General features: G+C 48.0%; 1 protein-coding gene across 1 annotated transcript; it reads right to left on the bottom strand.

The window, feature by feature from the left end:
• Positions 1–1,820: 1,820 nt before the first annotated feature.
• Positions 1,821–16,409, bottom strand: LOC119393338 (carboxylesterase 5A). Its single transcript, XM_037660310.2, has 8 exons — positions 16,298–16,409; positions 15,165–15,306; positions 10,961–11,425; positions 9,487–9,644; positions 7,198–7,453; positions 5,682–5,845; positions 3,090–3,401; positions 1,821–2,126 (listed from the first exon to the last, which is right to left on the bottom strand). The coding sequence occupies exons 1-8, from the start codon at positions 16,372–16,374 to the stop codon at positions 1,892–1,894; spliced, it is 1,809 nt and encodes a 602-aa protein (XP_037516238.1). The 5' UTR covers positions 16,375–16,409; the 3' UTR covers positions 1,821–1,891.
• Between the last annotated feature and the right edge of the window lie 1,697 nt (positions 16,410–18,106).

The raw sequence follows: 18,106 nt of genomic DNA, 5'->3' as shown, positions 1-18,106 counted from the left end.
CATACTTGCAAGCCGTCTCGGAATTTCTGCGAAGTTTATGAATATGGGATCTTTCTGCACATTCAAAATGTTGCGTCATGTTTTCCGAAAAATATTACTTTAATAAGTATCACTAGTTGATCCCCCAAACGTTCCGTTGGAACTTGGAAAGCCTTCCAATGGCGAAATGTCCCAAGGGGGATTGCTTGCATCATTCAAGTAGTTTGTACGGATGACTTCCATAAGCAGGTTAAATCGGCAACACGAAAGTTGCTGAAAATAGAAAATGTCACTGTGATCTCAAAAGACTCTGTTGCTTGTCAGTACAGCACTTGCCAAGCGAAATTTGTTGCTTCTTGTGTTGTGCGCCTAAAAATAACTGTTTACTAATAATGTGCACACGCTTTTCTGGGAAGGCTTGCATATAGGGCAAGCATAGATAATAGTGCTATGCAGCACCCCCATGTGTTGTGCTGCTTAGCTGAGGGTCGTGGGCTTGATTCCTGGCCGCAGCGGCCGCATTTCGAAGGGGGTGAATTGAATTGAATTGAATCTTTATTTTCATGTTTGGTACTACATGAAGGATGGCGGGAGTAAAAGCTACACTAAAACAGCTTGACTAGCTCCCGCTACCTAAAAATACGCAATAACACCCGTGTACTTCGATTTAGGTGCACATTAAAGAACCCCAGGTGGCCAAAATTAAATAAAGTCTTCTACTATGGTGTGCCTCATAGTGTGTTTTGGCATGTAAAACCCCAGTAATTATTAATTAGTTCACCACCTCCATCCCCTCCTGTTGGTATGGACCTTTTTCATTAGTTTAAAGGACCCCTGACAGCAAAATTTTTGTTGGTGACTTTTTTACTGTAATTTGTAGCTTTGTGTCTGGTAATCCCTAAGTTAAATCGTAAATGCTCTAGCGTATTGTATAACTAATTCTAGCGTAGTTAATTGTGACCATTTTAGCGTCACTTCAATACGCCCGCCTAAAAACCACAAGAAACTAGCGCCCCATGCGGGGGAGCGTCAAAGACCACGTGCACTCAAGCTGTGGTGACGTTGAAAGCGCGATTTTCAAATCAGGGCCCTGCGCGATGTAGAGATGAAAGCATGTGGGTGCCTCGGTATGGGTTAAACCTGTTAAGCACGAAAACTACCTCAGAGCAGCCCGACAACAGAGCGAGAGGGGTGCGGAACAATAGGCCTCGCCGAGTGCCAGTCGTATTGTGCACCTAACCTTCTGTACGTCCACAATACTTGCTTTACTCGGCGGGGCCTCTGTCTACGTCATACCAGGGTGTCGCGAGGTGCAGCCAACTCAAATGAGCACTCACGCTTACTTTAAAACCAAATTAAGATATCTTAAGGCAACGTTCGTCACTAATAATTGGTCATATGTGCCCCCGTATACAGGAAAGTCAAACAACACAAACATCTCGACATTTAAATTTTGGTGTCAGGGGCCCTTTAAAGCTAGCTTTCCTGCGGTGCAGTTAGCCCAACTAATGGCAGCTAATCACTTCTGCAAACAGCGTGTTCAAGTGCAGTTTGCTTGTGCTATGACGCAAAAAATGTAGACTCAGCTCTCTTGACATAAACATGCATAAAGACAAGCCCCAGCATGTGCAACTAGGACGTCCTCTCCATTTGAAGCACAAGTGCTGCCAATAATTGGGCGAGTGTGCAGTACAGGGAAGCGCACTTGCGGATTATGAAAAGGGTCTATTGTGTCTAACTTTATGAACTTCAAAGGTCGCACACTTGGCAGGTATGCATCACACAGTTAAAAGGTGTCATGGGGACAACTGGGAGTTCACGGTACTTTAAGTGAAAGGTTTCACGTATATATCGAATTTTATAAGGGCTTGTGCATTTTGCACGATGTACGGATACGTGAAACGCAACATGGCTAGGTTCCACTGATCTCTTCACACTTGAAGGAGAACTCTTCAGGCTGCTGGTTGGTGGCCTGCATGCTCAGGTAGTCCTCCCAATACTTGCACGACTGGTCCTTGTAGTCGTCCTTCTCTTCTGTGGCGAGCTCGTTTTGGGTGGTCTGGCCGCGGTTGCTCAGGAACACGTAGCGAGGATTGTCTCGCGTGAACGGTGGCCACGGACGGCCACCCTTCAGTGATGGCAAGTCTCTGCGCGTGTAGATTGTACCACGGCCGTTGTGACGTTATTTATCATCTTTACAGTGTTTCTATATTTATAAGTGCATGGAGTTTTCAAGCTTGTGAATGGCACAACAAAAAGTAGGTACATAGTCATGAAGGAAGGCACACCTGGCTCTTGTCCCATACCTTATGCGCTAACTCGCTCATGAAAGTATTTTGTTTGCTTGTGGTTTTTGTAAACTCAGCAAGACAGTCTCAGTGCACTTTTACAATCATTGCAAGTTGCTGCACATAGCTACTAATGTTTCTTCACAAGCAATCATTTTACCATGTCACAAAGCCGTTTGAAGCCAGTATGACACTTTGGCAAACCACTGTGTACTGCTCGTTCATCGTTCCGACGTTGACTGAACTGACTTTTGTAAAACTTCGGTTATATGCAAATGTTGGCTTGATCAGCCGTTCTTGACACTACCTATACTTGTTTACAACCTAAGAAAAAATGTAGGCTCTGCCCACAGAACCGCATAATGCCTGCCCTGCACCTGTGAAAGACAGTTGTGCTAGCTCGTTTCCACTCGAACGGTAATTACTGTTTCTCGGCTAATGTAAATACTGCACATATTAATAGATAAAGGTTCGTGAAAATCCCTGATGAAATTTACTAGAACATTCAAGTTTCCAACCTAAAACCAGTGACATAAACATCGGTCTATATGGAAAAGTCAAATGTATCCGAAACACCCGAGGAGTGCTTGATGTCACAGAAATGAGTACTTGCTATTGGAGCAAGCATTTATGCAAATTTTCTGTGGGGGCGACAGCGATGGCCGTGGGCAGAGCTGGCATTCTTTCTTCGGTTGTAACTGACTATAGTGCATTGTGGTAAAACACACTGGTGCTAAATCTATAAGCTTTATATGATGAACAGGGTCAACTGGAGCCTTCTTACAGAGTTCGCGAGCATTGCTGTGAAAGCAGCACACTCACCCGGACTTTGCGAAGTCACCCCATTGCTTCATGATCGTGTGTGAGAAGACAATTTCAGATGGATACAGCTGTGCACCGAACACAGCAAGCACATCATCCAACTGGGTGGCATCCTTGTGGAGCGTTTTCAGCTTCTTCATTGCCTCCGGCTGGTAATCGAACACAAAGTAGTTGACCCGATTGCCGGCATCCGAGAAAAGGTTTGCGAACCTTTTCATTGGACACACGTAAAAGAGGTCACCCAGCACTTCCGAGGCCAAGTCGATGAAGTTTGGCAGCTGCTGCACTTTCTCTGGGTTTGCCAGGTAGCACCTGGGCACATGTAGCAACACCATGCAAATTATCTTCATTACAATCATTGTGCTGACCTTAGCTTCCTTTCAAGCTTTCTCACCATCCTCTATAGCGACACAGCACACTTTCAGCTCTGCTGCGTCAACCAGTGGCCAGATTCATTTATTGAAGTGTTCAGTGGCCCGTCTGTCACATGAAGGCCCAAAACCATAAAAACTCCCTGTGTCAGAGTGATGTGCATGCACTGACCCTTTGCGACAGGCGTTATGATCTGACTGTCTAGAAATGCACGAAATTTACATAATTTGATGCCAAGGTTCTGGAGACCAAATTTAAAGCAAATGGAAGTGTTAGAATGAATTATAGTATATTTGACAGAAATTAATTGTAATTACAATGTAAATAATTATCTAAGTATTGTACGTTGTACAGTCAGTCATGTTATGCTCCTTCATAAACCGAATTCAATGACCCGCTCAAATCACATGCGATAGTTATCTGCCGGCACCGAGCATTCTTAAAAAGGTAAAAAAAATATTTTGAAATCCCTGCAAAAGGCCCCACATCCAACGTCTTATTAAGCACGGTACTGCCTTCACCAAAGCGATTTTGCATAGCAAATAGTTCAACCAGAAGTGATATAAAGGAACTTGGGCAACAAGAATGCTTAATTTTACTGTTAGCTCAGCGTTTGTGGTCTCTTCCTTGCCATCGGTGCACAGAAATGTCAAAAGCAAGTCATTTCCAAATGAGGACGCTGTGTCGCAAAGGGCTAAACAGTCCTTTTAATATGCTCAACAAAGCAAAATCTTTTTTTCAAGATAGCTTGTCAGTGCTCTTTTCCAAAATAAAAGAAGATGGCTGCACCCCTATCATACCGACACTGGCTACTCGCATCTGCTAGCGAGGATGGGTTTATGTGCGTGTAACATTTTGCGTGGCAGTGTAACACCGTCGAGCCATTTTGGTGCTTATATACAACATCGCTCTGCTTGCTGCTTTTAGCCGATGATACACTGGATCCCTTAGGCAGATTAAAAGTTGGTTTACAGTGATACTATACTAATTTTTGAGGAAGTCTAAGATATCAGTGTCATTGACACCAATGTGTTAGTAATCAAGAAATTAAGGTATTTTTAGGACAAGACATCAGGGGTGTAGATAAGTTTTTTTTCAGGGGGGGGGTCCGACCCTCCTTTTTGGATGTTCCTGTGTGTGTACACATACACATACAAAATTTAAAAATTTCGGAGGGTTATAGTTCAGGTTGGTATAGTACAGTGCAGGGGTCTCAAACTCACCTCAGCCAGTGGGCCGCAGTTACGAAATTTAGTCCCGCAAGGGCTGGGACAGTGAAGCAGGTCGAAGTCGGTGGGTGGGGGGGTGGGGGGCATTGTACGAAATGTCACCTAACGCTCCCATTTGAAAGAATGCATTTCCCATATCTCATATATGGAACATTTGTGAAGGGTATTTGGCATCGGGATTCAAGAAACATATTCATACTGATCTCCAGAATGGATCCAATCTGGACACCGATTCTGAAATAGAGATTTCGTTCCACGGTTATGTTTCAACACATTGTTACTGCATGGCATGCGACACAAAAAAAATGGTCGAGACCAGTCCCTCCTCTGTAGCTTACCCGAACAAAGCGTTATTAATCGCAATAAGCGAGTGAATAATGCAAGTACAATTTAGCAAAGTCGCAAAAATTTTATTCTTTGTGTAGCCGCGGGGCGCTAGCAAAACGTCCGTGGGCCACATGTTCGAGACCCCTGGTATAGCAGAATAGTTTTACAGTTGAACCCCCTGTATAAGAGACACTGATGTAAGGGACATGTGGGTATAAGCAACACCAGTATGCCTAGATGGAAATAGCGGTTGATCAGAAAATGAGAACATGGTACCCTGCTTATAACAGACACTTTATATAAAGAAAAAGAACTGTTCCCCGGTGTGTGTCTCTTATAAAGGGGTTCAACTGTAATTATAGCTCCGCACATTGTCATTGAGGCATGTTTGGTGTAAGGTTATGAGGATAGAGGGAACAAGACTTCACGTGTGTAGACTAATTTTTTCAAGGAGGGGTCTGATATTCCTTTATTTATGTTCGTACGTGTGTATGTGTACGTCTCCACATACACATACAAAATGTAAACATTTTGGAAGTTTATAGTTTGGGTTTGTATAGCATAGCAGAATAATTTTAATTACAGCTCCTCACATTGCCGTTGAGGCACATTTGGTGTTATGTTATGAGAACAGAGGAACCGTATATGCTGGCCGCGTGCATACTTGATGATCTTCTCCAGATACGGGATGTGATAGGGTTCAAGGTATTTGAGCAGCCTGTCGATGATCTCGTCCCTGTTGGTGCTGTGCAGTTCTTTGTTGGTCAGGTTACGGAACTCGTGTGCCACAAGCATTCCGCCTTCGTTCCGCACGTTGCCCACAAGCACCTGCCGATGCAGACGTGAGCATGCATTAACGGAAGAACGTTACTGAGGAATTCGGGGAATAAGACGTGCTTGACAGATCCTTCTTAGCTATGGTGCTGGCGAAGAGTTCTGATAATCCCATGGACTGTCAACTAAGCAATATTTGTCATAAAATGGTGTCACCTGTAGGCGGCCATAGGACTCGATGGTAATTAACAGTACATGTAGATGTGACAAAAGTACAAAAGACAACATGCTTCACAATGGATTAAACAAAATGAAAATCAAGCGATGATGTGCTTCTCACAACGGCCTGCCTTTGGTCCCTGGCTTTCTGGTAGTAAAGATGGGAAGTAAACAGTTCTTGGAATGCAACATCATGGTCCTTCGGCCGCCATTATCGTCAGAAACCTGCGTGGCCATAACCCTGCTCTTTAAACAGTGTCGGGGCAGGTCCGAATGAGCAGTGGTATGGGGCAGACTTTGCGACCCCCCCCCCCCCCCTATGCTCACGCCTATGCCAACACGTGACCTCTAGAGGGAGAGCGTATTGCTTGGAAGCGTTTGGTTCGCAGCAGGTAGTGCTGGCGGCCGCAACTTTGCCAGCAGAGCAGGAATGCTAAAACATAAGCGTACTTTTAGATTCGAAAGCATCTTATGCTCGGGGCAGTGTGCGTTCTGCTGCGTCCGCACCCATACTGCACATGCGCCAACTCTCCCCCCCCCCCCCTCTCCCCGCGTGAGCGCTGCCTCCGCTTCGTTTCTCTCTCCGCCACAGCTGTGCGCTCGTATATAATGCGGCGCGCGCTCGCTCCCGTTGCACTCTCCTTCGCAACGGCGCTATGGACGCTCGCGAAGCTGAACGTAAACGGCAATGCCGGCAAGCGATCTCGAAGCTGCGAGGCTGCGAAAGCGCGCGTTCGCTGTGCTTCCGTTATTCTCTCTCTCTGCAACGGTGTGCGAAACGCCATGACCAACGTCAACGTCGGCGCTAGTTTAAGGTCCCTAGATATCTAGGGACCTTACGCTAGTTACAGCGGCAGCGCCACCGCCGCGGAGCAGAGGAAGGCTCGGGAAGCCGAACGTAAACGTCAGCGTCGGCAAGCGGTAATTCAAACGCCTCGACAACCACCGTCTCATAAGTCACATAAGAGAAACGGAAACTCGACGCGCACCCCCCGCGATGCTTTCGCATCCCACCATGGTTGCCCGTAGGGGGAGATGATGTGTAATTTTTGGCCTCAGTCTCTTCCTCCATGTGAGGTTATCGGAAAGCAAAACTATTTGTAGACTGGACAAGGCACAAAAGGGAGCAAGCGCGCACACGGTAGTGCGAACTTCGTGCTATATGTACAAAATGGCCGATAAAGCACCTGCGCGCTGTGTCCCGTCGACTGCGCCAGCATGCTCTCGTACGGCAGTGGCATGAACGAGTCGTGCGTTATCGGGTAATGATCTACGGTGAGTGCTGGGCGCAGACGCTCCGTGGGCGTCATGTGCACGCATGTCACCGCGGAGGCCAGGTCCACGCTTGCATCGTCCTCGGTCTTGATGCAGTGGGCTCGCAGCGCCACCTCCTCGATCGGGTCGTGGCTCGAACGTTCCGGGAAAGGCATCAGCGGGGAACCGCTGCAAGGGAAACACAAGGGCGGCTGATACACAAGCGGGTTTATCGTTACTGCGTCATATATACTGCTCACGGTTGAATAAAGAAAAGTTACAGCAGGAATTCAGGGAAAGAAAATTCTACGCACTATTGGTGCGAAGACTGAGGAAACAGTGGATCTGGTGGCCTTCCCCTCCTCCTCACTTCCCTTTCCCTCTATACTATATTAAGCATGGCCATACTGTTTTACCCTTTCCCCTCATCGTTTCCTTCCTCACCCTCGCTTCCCTTTCCCAGCCTTCCTCACTTCCCACAGGCGCCCCAAAAGTAAAACGGAGCGCGCGAGCTTTGGCCAAACTAGGCGAAATTGCGTGCCGGCGCGCTCTATCAGTAGATGCGCTGCAGATAGTGAGAGTGCGTCGGCACATCCGGCTGACCCATCCCGATATTTTGATGCTCGCCTTATCGCCGGCTCGAGCGAAGCTGCGCTTGTACCATCACTGCTCGCCAGGGACGCTTTCAGTGCTTTATACATTTGTTTGCCCACGTCGCGAAGAAAACTTCGGAGGCGTGCGCTTTCTGCCTCGCCAGGATTGCCACCACTTTCGCCTCTGACGAGTAGTGAGTGGCATAGGTCGGCAAAAAATGTGGACTCACTCAGACTCACTCGTGAAACATATTTTGCTTTTAGGGATCACTCGGACTCAGACTCACCAAAATTTTCCTTATTCGGGCTCACTCGGACTCAGACTCACTGAAAATTTTCCCAACCGGGCTCACTCGGACCCAAACTCACCAAAATATTGCTCGCTCGGACTCAGACTCACGGCTCTTTCTGAGTCCGAGTGACTCGACTCATCAGTCCATTAGCGTATAGTAGTAATAATATCTGGGGTTTGACGTCCCAAAACGATATGATTATGAAAGACGCCGTAGTGGAGGGCTCTGGAAATTTCGACCACCTATTGGGTTCTTTAACGTGCACCTAAATCGAAGTACACGGGCCTCAAACATTCTCGCCTCCATCGAAAATGTAGCCGCCGCTGCCGAGATTCGATCCCGCGACTTTCGGGTCAGCAGTCGAGCGCCATAACCACTAGACCACCGTGGCGGGGCTCCATTAGCGTATAATTTACTTTTTTCGACCATGCATAGTGTCAATGCTCTTTAACATCAATATCCCCTATTACTGGCCTTCTACTTTGCGCGTTTTGATCTCATACATTCAAATACGAGCTATCAATGATTATAATCCAGTAAGGACATCTTTATTGAAAGATGGCTCACACGAGATATTTTTATCAAGAACTTCCCGTGAAAGATTTAGCGAGAGGGAGGTCAAACCCCCCTCCCCTCGCCCACTTTCGTAACTCACGCCTCTAATGAATAATTATTGAGATGGCGTATGAACGCTAGTGCTTTGAAGTATATGTGAGTAGACGTGAGTATAAACGTGAGTCATCATAAGGCGAATAGTTATGCTCAATTTGAGTACATAGGAGTCTGAGTGGTAGCGGCGCGGCTTTGCTCGAGCCGGCGACAAAGCGAGCATCAGAATTCGGGATGGGTCAGCCGGATGTGCCGACGCACATCCGGCTTTTGGGGCACCTGTTCATGGCTATGCTGTGCTTTACCCTTTCCCTCCTTCTCACCCTCACATCAATCCTCATCAACACTTCCATTTCCAACCGCCTTGCTATACTATACATGCCTATGCTATGTTTACACTCTCCCTTCTTTTCTCTCCTCACCCTCACGTTACTTCTCGTCCTCACTTCCATTTCCCACCTCCTTTGACTATGCTATGTTTACCTTTTCCCATTTCCATTCTCACCCTCACATCTCTCCTCCTAACCGTCACTTCCCTTTCCCACCCCTTGCTATACCATGCATGCATGTCTATGCTATGCTTCCAATTCGCTTTGCGAAACTGCATCGAGTTTTTAGCGGTCGCCGGCCGCGGACAGAACTCAAGCTGAAACAGCTCCGCTGCTAATGGTAAGAAACAGTTGCTCCATTGCATAAAGCTTGCTTCCTCTAAGAACCACCAGCCTACCTGTGCAGTATGGCGCGTCTGGTGAAACCTCGCGTCATGGGCGACAGCAGGTGGTAGCCGGCGGCCACTGCGCCTCCCCCAACGCCCATGAGGACGATGTTGTGCGGGTTGCCGCCGAAGCTGAAGATATTGTCTCGCACCCAGCGAAGCATCATGGCCTGCAGTGGTGAAAGTGCAAGCGGAACGAGGAGGAGACCAGATGTTTTCTTTCTTTTGCTTCAATTAAAGGTAGACCTCTTAACCGCACAACCAGCCGTGGTAGCAGATATAGTTGTCGCGAGGACGCGGGTTCAATTTCTGGCCACGACTGCTGCATTTCGATGGACCCGAAATGCAAGAACACCCTTGTACTTAGATTTAGATGCACGTTAACGTGTGGCCAGAATTAGTCCTGGGTCCCCCACTACGGCATGGTCCGCGCCGCGGTGGTGTATATAGTGGTTACGGTGCTCGGCTGCTGATCCCAAGCCGCGGGTTCGATCCCGGCCGCGGTGGTAGCACTTCGATGGAGGAGAAATGCTAGAGGCCCTTGTACTGTGCGATGTCAGCGCACGTTAAAGAACGCATGGTCTAGATTTCATGAGCCCTCCACTACGGCGTGCCTCATAATCATAATCATGGCTTTGGCACGTAAAACCCCAGAATTTTATTTCCTTAGGGCGGCTCCGCCTTATTCGACATTACATGATACAGTCGAACCAGGATATATCGAACCCACGTGTAACGTTAAACCCCATAACTGTTTAGCGTGATCAGAACGAGGGAATAATTTTAGAGCGCAACCGTTAAGGCCTGAACACACGTACGCGTTGCAGCGTGACTTTTTGACGCGGCGTCGCGTCCTCAGGGCGCGACGCCGCGTCAAAAAGTCACGCGCTGACACGCTGCAACGCGTACGTGTGTTCAGGCCTTTAGGCGAACGTTACTGGGTTAAACGTCGTTCCTCGTTGTCCCTTGCCGTAACCGAGCGAACGAGCGTCAATATCCTGGCTCGATCGCGCGACTTCAGTCACGCGACGCTCTTCTTTTGCCGAGGCTGGCTGGATTACTCTTTAACCTTCGTCGCCAAAACAAACAAAAAGTTACAAAGAAAAATAAATAAAAATAAAGGGTTGATTAGTAACTGCAGTTAGCGCCGCCACTGCAGAAAAGAAAGAAAAACTAAAAAATGAACATAATAATAAAACAGAAGAACAAAAATTAAAAACAAATAACTAAAAATAAACAGTAATCTGCAGCTGTAGGTGCATATGCCTGTCTCTCCAAATTCTTTGCCTCATTATTTAGCTAAATGGAAACACGCGTAGAGCTGCGGTCACTTTTCGCATTAGAGGGTATCGTAATCGCCGGTATTAACATTATTATTTTTTTTTTCGGAGATAAGGAGCACTTCGACGCTATCACATAAATGGCTTTGCCAGAGCCGTGAGCTGGCGTTATACTGTAGTGTCGATGTCGCTGAACTTTTTGTCACCTGGTCCAGTAGTCCCATGTTGCCGGCTGCCCGCTGCTTTCCGCTGCGCATAAAGCCTAGCGCTCCGAGCCGGTAGTTGGGCACTACAACCACCACGCCGGTCTGGTTGACGAAGCTGCGCGGGTCGGTGAAGAAATACGAGTTGCCACCGCTGGCGAAGTGTATGTCGATGAGTGCCACCAGGACTGCGCTATGTCCCCCGCCCGCGATGCCCCCGGGGCCCCTGAATTGTTCGTAGGCAGAGCTGGCCGTGGGCGTGTAGATGTCCAGGTGCAGGCAGTCCTCGGACGTGTTGGACGCATCGATGAAGGTGACGTTGCCGTAGTACAGGTTGTGCTGCACGCACGGGTAGCGCGGGTTGCGGCCGTCAAACGACTGCGAGCCCGCGGGCATCGGCTCTGGCCGTCGGAACCGCAGGTAGCCCATGGGAGTCTTGGCGTAAGGAACGCCGAAGAAGGCAGACACCTGCGCGCAAGAATATGTGGCGAACCGTGCGCTATACAATCGCTCCTGACCTCCGAGATAGCACTAATCTTGGAGATTACGTTTTGTTAGGTCAATTTAATGCCTGACTAATGAAAGGGCTGCCATATCGAAGACACCACTGAGGTGCCAGTGAGTCACCACTGGCTTCCCGTGGTGCCATGAGGTGGTTGTCAGCACAGCTCTCGCTGTCGATATATTAGTTGCCTAGGGTATTATGTATAAATACGCAAATGCATATGCGTGCGCATGGGAAGGGGGGGGGGCATTGTCACGAATTTCGTGTGGCCCGGTGCGATGGACTCAGTCAAGACTCGGGGTATAGCACTGACAACTTTTATCAAACAACAAAAAAGGAAAACTTAGCACTCTAAAATATACAAATGTACAAAATACAATCGCTATGAACTTCAGCCTCTCAACTCAGTACATAACTAAATAACCTCTAGCCTGCTCCAGTCTTATAACTAACACGGCGGACCGGCCTTACTTGTCATTTCTGATGACTTGGTGCAAAGGCAAAGTCCCGTCTGGTGTCTACGTCGTCCGGTCATTTAACTTGACCTGGCCCACGCCGTAGCACAATGCGCCAACCGTTGTTGCGTGTTCACAAGCAGGCACTCCGCTCTCCTGACGGCTAGGCCCGCTAGGCCTAACGTCGTTGTCGGCTCCTTCGCCAAGCCTGGCGTTCCACCGCTGACGTGGCCCTCCGTTGATTGCCCTCGGTGGCTTGCTTCGGGAGGGGTCTTGCGCCGGGAACGTCCGTACTTGCGGGGCGCGGCCACTGCGTCGCCGAGGTGCCTTGCTCGAATGTCGTCGATCTCGCCGGCCTCACCTCGGGACGCCCGCGTCACCGTCCGCAGACCCGAACGCCCGTCGCTGCCGTCGCCAGTGCGTCTGCTGGCGATGCGACCTTCCTTCGCCGAGCCCACGAAGACAATCCCCGCTCATTGCTCTTCGTCCTCCTTCATGGCTCGGTTCGTGTGCCTCGAGCTCTGTCGAATCTTCCGTGCACGCGCTCGTGCCGCTTCGAATGTTTTGAGAACTTCGCCGTCGTCGTCTTTTGGCCGCCTGGCACTCACTCGTGACATACGCCACCATTTCGAAGAGTTTTTTCCCAAAAAACTGCTTTTCTATGTCCTGAACTTGGGGTGTAACTTAAGTTGCGTCTGCTTGCTTTGAACTACACTGAGCACACACTTTTCACTGATGGCCGTCACGACTCACAAAACGCTGACCACTACACAGTTTCGGAAACGCTACACAAAACGCTACCAGTAGTCACAGTTCACATTGTTCCAAATAACCTTGTCTAAAACAAACTTGCGTAAGTCCACACCAAACTGTAACTCTCTATGCGAAACTTTTAATAAATCCCCACCTCACTCTTTTCCATTGCCTGTCCACGACTGAAACATTTCACACTTCTCAGTCTTCTAACAGTGCGCGTCTTTCGCGACTTTATTTTGCGTCGTCGTACTGCGCGTCTTCGCGAACGCCCACTGCAAACGCTGCCTTCATTTCTGCTTTTAACAATCATCAAACGCCTCATCCACACTACTCTTCTGGGGTGCGTCCTAACTAAACGTTTTCGGCTGAGCATTGGCACAGCTCTTTTAGCACCCGTGTATCTGTACCTAGTTTTGGGGGCGGTTTTCTTTCTACTTTGCTTTAACTGAGAGGCACCGTGAGCGTCAGCAAAGCCAATGAACGTCACACTCTCCGGTATAAACCTCCCTGGTGCATGCCCCATGTTTGTTTCTTCAAGATAAGTAACTTTGAGTGGTGGACTACTCTCCTGTTCTGCACGTTCTGCAAAGACTGGCTCAAGCGCGAGCGTTTCCTCTGGTCCATGATTTACACAATTGACGTGCCATGCACTAACACTTTCAATATTGCTATTACATGATGTATCTGAGATCTCATTTTCCTTGCTAATTATTAGCCCACTTTCCTTAACACAGCTCCCATGGTCGCTAGTAATATGTTCAACATGGTCGCAGCTGTGAACATCAGGACATTTCAATTCCCGAGGTAAATCCTCCCTTGGCATTCCTACGTCCGGTCTAACGTCTGTGGCTTTTGCCAACCTCAGTTCGCGCTCGAGCTGTTCTTTCTCTTTAGCATGTGCTTCACGTGCTTCAGCACGTTTTACCTCAAGTTTTTCTTCGAGCTCTTTTCGCGCGCGCTCCCTCTCTTTTCGAACACGCTCTTGCTCCATTCCGAGAAACTCCAATGCCTCTTCTTTTGAATAACCTCGGTCTCTCGCTAAGCTCAGAATCTTGACGAAGTCCATTGCCACAGCTCCGAAATCCGTAACGGGCAGGAAATTGAATCCTGGCAGGCTCGCCAATTGTCACGAATTTCGTGTGGCCCGGTGCGATGGACTCAGTCAAGACTCGGGGTATAGCACTGACAACTTTTATCAAACAACAAAAAAGGAAAACTTAGCACTCTAAAATATACAAATGTACAAAATACAATCGCTATGAACTTCAGCCTCTCAACTCAGTACATAACTAAATAACCTCTAGCCTGCTCCAGTCTTATAACTAACACGGCGGACCGGCCTTACTTGTCATTTCTGATGACTTGGTGCAAAGGCAAAGTCCCGTCTGGTGTCTACGTCGTCCGGTCATTTAACTTGACCTGGCCCACGCCGTAGCACAATGCGCCAACCGTTGTTGCGTGTTCACAAGCAGGCACTCCGCTCTCCTGACGGCTAGGCCCGCTAGGCCTAACGTCGTTGTCGGCTCCTTCGCCAAGCCTGGCGTTCCACCGCTGACGTGGCCCTCCGTTGATTGCCCTCGGTGGCTTGCTTCGGGAGGGGTCTTGCGCCGGGAACGTCCGTACTTGCGGGGCGCGGCCACTGCGTCGCCGAGGTGCCTTGCTCGAATGTCGTCGATCTCGCCGGCCTCACCTCGGGACGCCCGCGTCACCGTCCGCAGACCCGAACGCCCGTCGCTGCCGTCGCCAGTGCGTCTGCTGGCGATGCGACCTTCCTTCGCCGAGCCCACGAAGACAATCCCCGCTCATTGCTCTTCGTCCTCCTTCATGGCTCGGTTCGTGTGCCTCGAGCTCTGTCGAATCTTCCGTGCACGCGCTCGTGCCGCTTCGAATGTTTTGAGAACTTCGCCGTCGTCGTCTTTTGGCCGCCTGGCACTCACTCGTGACAGGCATGCATCCTAAAGGGGGGGCGCCAATTCTGCCCCATACCTTTACTTAGTCGGACCTTCCACGCCATTTTCTAGTGCGCAAGGCTATGGCTGCGCATCTTTTTTCACAATAATGACGACCAAGGACACCCGATGTTGCATTCAAAGAACTGTTTGCTTCTCATCTTTACCCCCGGATAGCCGGCGACAAGTGGCAGGTAGTTATGAAATGTACGTCATCGTTTCATTTTCATTTTGGATCTATTGTAAAGCTTTTCTTTCGGACTTGGACTCCACCAACTGGAGGAGGGGAGGCAGGCTGCCGTAAGACTTGCCCCCCCCCCCCCTTTCCCACTTAAAGGAGAACCCTGCGCACGCCTATGCGCACGTATGTGCTGCTGTCCTCCTTTCTTTTTCGCCCATCTGGTTTTAGCTGTTCAGCCCGCGATACGACGTCAAACTTCACCACGAGCGCGAGATCTACCGTCATCTTTTACCACTTCCTCTGACGAAAGGAACACGGAACCACCGTGTCTATGCTGCACACTCGCTTGTTGGCGTGTTACCTCGAGGTTCTTGAATGTACGTCCGTAGACGGTGCCGATGTCGAGATGCGCTTCCGGTTCCTTGTGTACCTCGACGAAGATGACGAAGAAAAAGTAGGCCGTGAAGACGAGCACGTTGGTGGCCGTCACGCCGTGCCACCACCTGCGCACACCATAGCCGCCTTAATGTCGTTGCCGTGTGTGTCAGAGAAGGCATTAAGCGATTTTATAAAGTATGGCTGAATGCGGCAAAGAGGTTCAGCTGAAGCTCGCAGACTGCTTCTTTTTTTTTCGTTAGAATTTGCCAACTCAGCACTTTAGGGCACGCGGTACAAGTGCTGAACTGAAACCGGTCAGGGTTCAGTACATGCATTACCTATAAAACCTGAGTATACATAAGACTGGCGATTGTTGTTGCTTATGGGTTAATCAGCCATATTATGGCGCAACTTCAAATCTTAGCCCTGCAATGTCAGACACAAAAGCTTACTACAGATAGGTTTACGTATTTACTCAAAATTGGTGGTGGCGCACGTGTCGTGCTGAGGCAGCCATGGTACCGTTATATCGTTATAAAGGTTCATTTCACCAGATGTTCATACTTAATGAAATGCTATCTCTGACACCGCACTGGACAGTAAATATTCGATGCACCGTGTACGTAAAGCCAAAAGTGTACGGACTACATGCGAGTAACTGTTTGCTTATATCAGTTTTCAGCGGTATGGTCGTAAAGGTCGACACGAAGACTTCAGGAAGGGTGAACCATGGTCTGTACTATATTGCATGCCGTACAGAAACAGCGGAACTTTGTCACGACGCAGGCTGACTCACGTGTTCAGTCGCATCTAATTTAGATGTATTAATTTTTGTTTATTTACAATACCCTCAAGGTAAGTGTACATTATAGAAGCAAGAGGCTACATGCAAAAAAGAAAAAAAACAGAGGTAAAATAAAATGAAACAGAAAGGCATATAATGAATAGCAAGAAAAGTAATAATAGCTGACTAATTACATAATAAACATAGTTGTGATACATACGTAAATATGGTAGTCGAGCACATACAAAATTTTCAAGTAGCACACAGATGCTTATGCAAAAGCTACATAATGGAATACTAACAACAAGGACTGAGTGTAGAGCAGCACTGACCTATACGTGAAGGTGGCCTTAGCCGCCTGGACTCGCTCAGCGCGACCCTTGCTGGACGAGATGAAGTGAGCTTGCATCGCGGCTTCTCAAGCTTAGGCGATGGAGCGCTGAAGTGGCTACGGCTGACGAAAGACAACGCAATGTGTATTTTAGTGGTACCGAACACAAGGTATATGGCTGCGGTTGACGATTCGTTGAAGACGATCCGTCAGCATTTCATTGGTCCAATATTTTTTTACCATTAACAGAGAAAGTAAACGGAGATTTAAATTTCGTCACTTCCTTGTCACGTGTAGTTTCGGTCTGACGTAACCGAGTGGTCTCGCTTTTTGCGCGCCGGCCGCGATTAGTTTCGGTATCGGCCTTGAAATTCGATGACGAATATCTCTAATTACGTGCAACTTTCGTGTTTTCTAAAAAAAAAAAAAGCGGGCATGCCATAAATTGGCACGCAATACAACTTCCAATATAAACACCTGCCCTCAAGTCAAAAATTAAAACGTTAATTAACGAGTTTTTTACTAATTAGTCGCACCAGTGCCGTTTTAACTGCGGCAAAGTATTTCCGCCTCGACGTGGAGTTCGCGTGCGAAAACGACAGGAGCCTTACTCGGTAACTGTCATAGAAACGTTATAAAAAATCTGTATTGTCTGAAAAAACACCCTGTATATTGGATCAAATTTAACTTAGGAGGTCACAAGCCTCTTTTTTTTTCGGCTCAGTGTTATCGTCTGTGTCCATTTTCACGCCGCCCAAACGTTGGGTACGTTCCGTTTTTTTTTTTTTTTTTTTTTTTTTTGCTGGCCTACGCGCCTGCCACTCGTAGCGCGGCCCAAACTTGTGTTTTTGTTAACCTAACCTGTTCTAGTTTAGGGGCGGCTGGTCGAGAAGCGTTAACCTTAGCGTACCTTACAGCGTAATTTTTCGAGCCTGTAGGGTGGCTACTGCACGAAATTGCTTCGGAAAAGACCTTACCTGAGCGAGACGTCGCGGCAGTTGTGGTGTCCGCTGTTGTCTTGCAAAATGACGAGGCGAGGTCGAAGCTGGTGAGAGGGCGGGGCTGAACTTACGCGACAAGTGAACGTTCCAACGACACTCGCCGTGCTCGGTCTCGAGCTCTTCTCAGCTCGCGCGGTGATGGAGATGGCGATGGCTTCTTGCTTGCTTGCTTGTTCCTTGATTCTTGGCTCCCACCCACTACGGGGGATTGGCTATGAGACCTGCGGTTAATGTAAGGGAAAATTTTTTGAATTGAGATGAAGGGTGAGGAATAAATCGGTCGCCTGGGGTATAACCAAAAATTGAGGAATTAGTTCATATAGCAAAAAAGATAAGAGTAATACAATAATATGGAATACAATCAACTAGTGAGAGGAATTCCGAAGTACCAAATTTTGATTGGGAATAATATTAACAAGGAATTCTTCGTGTGTCACCAAGAAATTCGCATATGCAAGCGGACGTTCCTGTTGCTGTAGCCTAGGGCTTGTTCGTGGCTGCGTTTTTCAACCTTCACTTTCTTTTTCTTGATTTTAGTAACTTTTAACTTTTAAACCATATAGGCATTATCAAGCAAATAGAAACGAAGAATTACATATAAGAGGATGATATGAGGGCAATGTGCTTATATATATACCTTAAAGGACGGTAAGAACATTTAAGATGGTCAAGTGTGAAAGCATTAAGTTGCGACACCTTTAGTACACGTGTGAATCTCAGGCCATTGCAGTGATACACAGCCGAATAATGAGTATTACAGATAGGTGAAGTCTACTACCTACTCGAGTAATAAAGTAGAACAGTACATA

The sequence above is a fragment of the Rhipicephalus sanguineus genome, chromosome 5 (genome assembly GCF_013339695.2).
Source record: "Rhipicephalus sanguineus isolate Rsan-2018 chromosome 5, BIME_Rsan_1.4, whole genome shotgun sequence".
NCBI lineage: Eukaryota > Metazoa > Arthropoda > Arachnida > Ixodida > Ixodidae > Rhipicephalus > Rhipicephalus sanguineus.
The sequence above is the reverse complement of the archived record's forward strand: the minus strand, read 5'-3'. Positions and strand labels throughout refer to the sequence as shown.

Coding starts and splice junctions, on each gene's coding strand:
- LOC119393338 (XM_037660310.2), bottom strand. CDS start 16,374: ATGCAAGCTCACTTCATCTCGTCCAGCAAGGGTCGCGCTGAGCGAGTC. Junction 7,454..9,486: donor AGACGCGCCATACTGCACAG/GTAGGCTGGTGG, acceptor TTTCCCTTGCAG/CGGTTCCCCGCTGATGCCTT. Junction 3,402..5,681: donor TATCTGGAGAAGATCATCAA/GTATGCACGCGG, acceptor ACATGTGCCCAG/GTGCTACCTGGCAAACCCAG.